Here is a 5,839-nt window from a genome sequence, read left to right as displayed (position 1 = left end):
GTCGTCCACGACGGCTCACCGTAGCAAGCGCTCATTGCTCGACTCACCCCACGTGACACAAGCCAACCAACCGCTGCAAAATGCGATGAGCGAAGCCTCCGCGAAGACATGCTGTCCGTGAGAGTGAATGTATCAGTGACGGGCTCTTTGTGGACCGTGCCGTGTTGTCACCAGCTGGCGTTGTGGAGGACGGTGTGTGGAAAGCGGAGCATCGCTGACCTGCGCCTCTCCGAGCGGATGGTTCCACTCTGAGCGGCCGCGTGGAGCTCGGGGAGAGCAGGGAAGAGACAGATGGGAGCACCCGGACCTCTCCCGGTTGCATAACTGAGCTCACATATCACACAAAAACCAGTGATAACGGACTGTTGCCCCCGGACAGGTCGGAGTTCAACCACTTTCTCCACCCGGTAAGTGGAAACTCACTGAACTGGAGAGAAATCGGCTCCTCTTCCCTCCAGCTGACTCGGCTGGAGGACATTCAGTCTGAGGTAATTCAGTTTGCAGGTAAGTAAGTTTGAAAGCATGCTGGGATGCGGCTGTTCACTGACGGCAGTGAGTTGTTATTTCTCTCTCTCTAAGGACTTTTATCACACATCTGTAGGTCACTTTTTGAAATAACAAAAACTTTGACATGTGTGACTCTTCAAGCTGTTTTTCCGTTACTGAAAATGTTGTTATGGTCTGGCAGACTCGCTTTTTATTAATTTTTTTTAAAATATTGTAAACATCTTAAGGGCCCCTTGAACTTTTTCCCATTATGCCATAATTCAGCCGCAAATTTAAGTGTATTTTATTGAATGCAAGTAATCTGCAGCATCTAACAGGCTTTCTTTACCACTGTCTATAACTTGACTCATTCCATAATCCCATAGACACTAATCAGCTGTTATGTCCCTAGTGAAAACAACAAAAACAACAACAACAAAAAAAGATCCCCATGCATGATGGTGCAGTCATCGTGCCTCATAGTGGAGATGGTGTGTTCAGAATGGGATACAGTGTTTGTAATCTATTTTTTTAGATGGGTCAGCCAAAATGTTCTAAACTTTCAAATGATACCAGCATTTTATATTTTAGCAAAATAAAAAATGAAAAATATGGAGTAACTGGTGCTTATAAGACCGTAAACTAAAATGGAATAAATTAAGATGAATGCTCAGAATATGTATAAGATCATAAGTATTCCAAAGTACTAATTTCTAGGTAGACTGTAAGACAATTTCTGACTGAACTAAGTTCAGGGTTTCAACCAAATGCAAATGTGGAGACGGATTGTTTCACAGCCCCAGGCTGTGGCCAGATAACCTTGCTCTCCTTTACTTCTCTGTCCTACGCCTGGAATGACTAATAAATCTTGCATTTACAAAGAGAGTCACTGAGAAATTCAACGTTTAGCCAGAAGATGAACTAGTTATGCTCTGCTATCTAAGCAGCCACTGCTTTAATGATGGTCTTCAACAACAAATTCCTCCTGATCATCAGTTGAACTCAAAAAAGTTGTCGCCAGGAATTTTACCCAAAATCGCCAGAATTTCATTTTCTTTTCTTTGGTGATTAATTAAAAAAAAAAGTTTTATAATGCATGTTTTACATAGGGCTGTGCAGCATATCACAAATCCTTTTTCATCACAATAAAAAAGGGCATAATAATTAATATTGCATTGACTATTGGGAATAAAATCATTACTTATTAACACATTTCGAGTGTCACGAGTTCATACTTTACTCATCAATTCACCCAGAGTTTTCCTGCAGCTCTATAGGGATAAAAAAAAAAAAGAATATGCCTAATGAGACTCTGGGTCATCGTCCTGTGATCTATCAACAAGGATTGTTAAATAATTACCTTCTGCAACCAAGAAAAAGTCGTAGCCGTGAACAATTGGACTTTTGTTTATGTTGTATCAGATAAATTCCAGCGACGTCGGCGCACGCCGCCATGAACGTGGGCACGGCGCACAGCGAGGTGAACCCTAACACCCGCGTGATGAACAGCAGGGGCATCTGGCTGTCTTACATCCTGGGCATCGGCTTGCTTCACATCATCCTGCTCAGCATCCCCTTCGTCAGCGTCCCGGTCGTCTGGACCCTCACCAACCTCATCCACAATCTGGTGAGAGGAATTCCCTACAGGCTTTACTTCCGCCGTATGGCTTTGACATTTTTGTGAGCGAGATGGGTCACGGCGAAGGATCGATGCAGAGCAGTTGTGATTTTTTTAAGTTTTTTTTTTTTTCTGAAAGTGTTTGTTTGGTGGTTCAAATTAAGACAGTGGTTACAATGAACATGCCATGTTCAGAGGTGTTGTTCTCACCAATTGCACAGACTTGCTTTTACGTTTAAACTTTGAGAAAAAGCCACATTTTCCCAGTTTTCTTCCTATTAATACCTCTGATTTGCTGATTGTCTGTGCATTCGTTGTAGTGCATGTACCTCCTGCTTCACACGGTCAAAGGGACTCCCTTCGAGACCCCGGATCAGGGCAAGGCTCGCCTCCTGACCCACTGGGAGCAGATGGACTACGGCGTGCAGTTCACCGCTTCGCGAAAGTTCCTCACAATCACGCCCATTGTCCTGTAAGTGACCCACCCGTTCTCCCCTCGTTGCTGAGGTCCCCTTGATCCGTTTTCTTTCTTCTTCTGCTCCCTGCTACCTTTCACTCTTGCGAAGCGGGCCAGTGGATCACGGTGGTTACTCTCCACATCTGACAGAGGACTTGGGTTTTCCGCAGGTGCACCCATAAGTGCTTTCCTGGCTTTTTCTTCCCTCGTTATCATGAGAGTTCAGTTTACAGGAGGCACTTTGGTTTCCTGGGTCGGATTTGCAGCCTCAGCAAGAATACTGTAATGAGAGCAGCTCTGCAGGTGTACACTGAGCTTCTGTACACATTTGTCGTCTCGTTTTGCACTCAGCGCCAACAGGAAGTAGTTTGTCAGCGCGGGAACGAAACAGCAGTGCAGGATGTCTTAAGTCTGTAAAAGCCTTAAATGTGTTGCTGCTCCCAAGGCAACGGCTCAGAGCATTTTCAATTCTCACTAAGAGTTGAATGGTTAATTAAAAATGAAATTACGCTATAAATGAAATCACAAGTAAGGTGTAGAAATGTACTTTGTGTCATTAGAACGTCATATCAGGTAACAAGATGACTACAAAAAGCTGCTGGGTCGGTACTAAATGTCCTGTGGCAGATGGAGCCACATTATAGTTTGCAAAAAGCTGTATCAGAAAAGACCACAACTGCAAAAAAATAAAAAATACAAAAGGGCAAAGGGACAAAATAACCTGCACCCGACAGGTTTGTCACTCTATATTTTGAGGAAACTACTTCTGTTTATGTTTTCGTAATTTATTATGTACAAATATAGCTGTGGGGTGGATATGGATATAAATACATAGGATCAAAATGTGGCTGATTTAAATTGTCACCTTTTTTTATGTTGATGATCGTCATTCTTTGCTTTGCATTGTTTCTCAAACTGACCATGAAGCACTTAAAAGCTGCTTTTAATGTCTTTCGGGATAATGTACTTAAGCAGAAGCTTGTTCTAAATGCGTTTAAGACAAAGCTTCTTATTTTAAGCAGCTCTAAAGTTAGATCGCATATATTCTTGCTGTGGTTGCCCTGGATGGAAGGGACAAGATGATCAGTTCCTCTAAATACTTAGGTATGTTAATGGAAGACTTCCTCAATTATTGAGATGAATATGAGTAAAACTAGATTTTTATTAATGCAATAAGCTGTGCTTTTATTTTAATGTAAAAAAAAATAGTGACTTGTTGCTGCCACTTTTTTATCTGTGTCAAACTATAGTGACCTTTTGTATATTTGTGCTTCTCCCCATTGTCTTCAATAGATCGATACAAGTTATCATTCTGCCCTGAGATTTATAGCAAAATGCAACATATTGACCCACACACTCAAAAAAAAAAAAGCACAAAAGATCACCGGTTTGCTTATTTTTCATTTTTGTATTTTTAGAGCAAAGGGCTCTGTAATATCACTGCTTTGGGCTGGTGTTGTGAGAACAGAAAGACTGAATGTTGGTTGTATAATAATTTCTGATATTCAATTCAAAAATACTTTATTGATCCCAATTGGAAATTTAATGTTGTTGTAACTCATTAATTCAAGCGGTTCCCTGACTTGTTATTTTAACTAAGAGAAATTCTATCGTTATTATTGGTTTTGTTGAAAATAAATGATTAATTAATAATCGTTACATAAAGCAAATTTTGTTGCTAATCCAAAAATTAGGGTTTTTGGAGTGAAAATCTGGATGCATATTTGAATGAAATGGTAGGACGGTCATTCTTGCTGGAAAATCCTCCAGTGTGAGTGAATCACATTTTTATGCTAAAAAGGCTAATTGCATTAAAATCAATTAATATCCATCTAATGATTCTGAAGTACAATCTAAAAACAGCATGAAATGTCACCCAAAAAGAAAGACCGTTTTTACTGTTTTCTTGCAGATCTGGCCAAAACTTCAGCTTTTAAGCACAGAAAAGGGTCAACTTCTACCAAAATAATAACAAATCTGTGATGTTGAACATGTTCCTGACGACTCCTTGAACTCTGATTCTCCATCTCCTTTCTCTTTTTGCTTCAGGTATATATTAACCAGCTTCTACACAAAGTACGACAGAGTCCATTTTGTGGTCAACACCGTGTCCTTGCTCACGGTGCTCATTCCCAAACTGCCGCAGCTGCACGGCGTTCGGATCTTTGGGATTAACAAGTACTGACAGCACAGAAGAAGAAGAGATGGAGGTTTACGGTCACCCGCCCTTGGACCGCTCAGAGCACACGGTGTAATGGGCCTCTGATGAGGACCTTATTCTACTCAAGCGCTCCATAAAGGAAACCTGCTGAGGACACCGCCACGGTTCCCATTCAGCAAGACTCCAAGGAGAAAGCACAAGCAGACCGCGCCGTCTTTGCAACAAGCTGTGGTTCATCCTAAATGGTTTACAAACGCTTCAAGTCTTCTTTGAAGACGAATTTCTGACATTTCTGAAGACGATGCACAAAACGAGTCTGTGCTGCTTCACTCCGCTGGCACTAAGAGGCAGTTTTTAAAGTTAATTTTTGTCTAATGATACACTACTGTATTTATTCAGCCTCGCTCAAGGCTGCGGCTTCAGTTGAGAGCAACAATTCTACACTGACGCGGTGAGGAACCGGCGAACTGCTGGAGAGGCGAGACACGAGAAACCACCAAGTTATATTTGGCTCCCCTCTGCTCTGCTCTGCTCTGCACTGCGCGGGGTCAAGACCGGGAAATTGAGCAGCTCTTATTTTTATCTGGCCGTTTCCGTATTTGGAAAATTCTTGTCCTGGTTTGTCTTGTATGCAAAGTCCTCTCGCACAGAATGTGTGAGCCGTCTGGGACGGGCCAGCAGACCCACGGTCTCAGTTAAGAGATAAGATTTTATTAAAATACCAACAAGAGTACGTATTTAAACGATAGGGGTACTTGCTTCAGCTGGCTTCTGTTGGCAGATCAGTCGAATGTAATCCAATTACAAAATGCCACATGTTACTCAAGATGTTTTTCTTTACTTCAAAGATGCACAGATTAAAATTCCTCTTGAGTTATGACATTATTTTGTCTCATGTTCTTTACATCTGTGTGTCTTGTGCAAAAAAAAAATTATATATAGCCAGATTTCTTTGATGTTTCTATTCAATCCATGTTTTAGATCCAATTAAGCTCCAATTTGGCAAGTTAGCATCACTAGCAAGGCACTGAGGTGCACCAAGGTTTTTGAAAATCTGAGGTTTCAAAACTTCACAGAAAAAACCCCAATGCCAACGGGTTGGTGCCCACTGCTGGTA

The 5,839-nt window shown here is 41.6% G+C and overlaps 1 protein-coding gene across 2 annotated transcripts; it reads left to right on the top strand.

The window, feature by feature from the left end:
* Positions 1-5,607, top strand: ormdl3 (ORMDL sphingolipid biosynthesis regulator 3). Of its 2 annotated transcripts, none has more exons than XM_081600726.1 (4): positions 1-488; positions 1,909-2,113; positions 2,425-2,576; positions 4,611-5,607. In XM_081600726.1, the coding sequence occupies exons 2-4, from the start codon at positions 1,940-1,942 to the stop codon at positions 4,744-4,746; spliced, it is 462 nt and encodes a 153-aa protein (XP_081456852.1). In that variant the 5' UTR covers positions 1-488; positions 1,909-1,939; the 3' UTR covers positions 4,747-5,607. The 2 variants fall into 2 exon arrangements, with proteins under 2 accessions (XP_081456852.1, XP_017166110.1); XM_017310621.2 differs by having other exon boundaries at positions 4-407.
* The last annotated feature ends 232 nt before the right edge of the window (positions 5,608-5,839 follow it).

The sequence above is a fragment of the Poecilia reticulata genome, chromosome 19 (assembly GCF_904066995.2).
Source record: "Poecilia reticulata chromosome 19, P_reticulata-male-v2, whole genome shotgun sequence".
NCBI classification, from domain to species: Eukaryota; Metazoa; Chordata; class Actinopteri; order Cyprinodontiformes; family Poeciliidae; genus Poecilia; species Poecilia reticulata.
The sequence above is the reverse complement of the archived record's forward strand: the minus strand, read 5'-3'. Positions and strand labels throughout refer to the sequence as shown.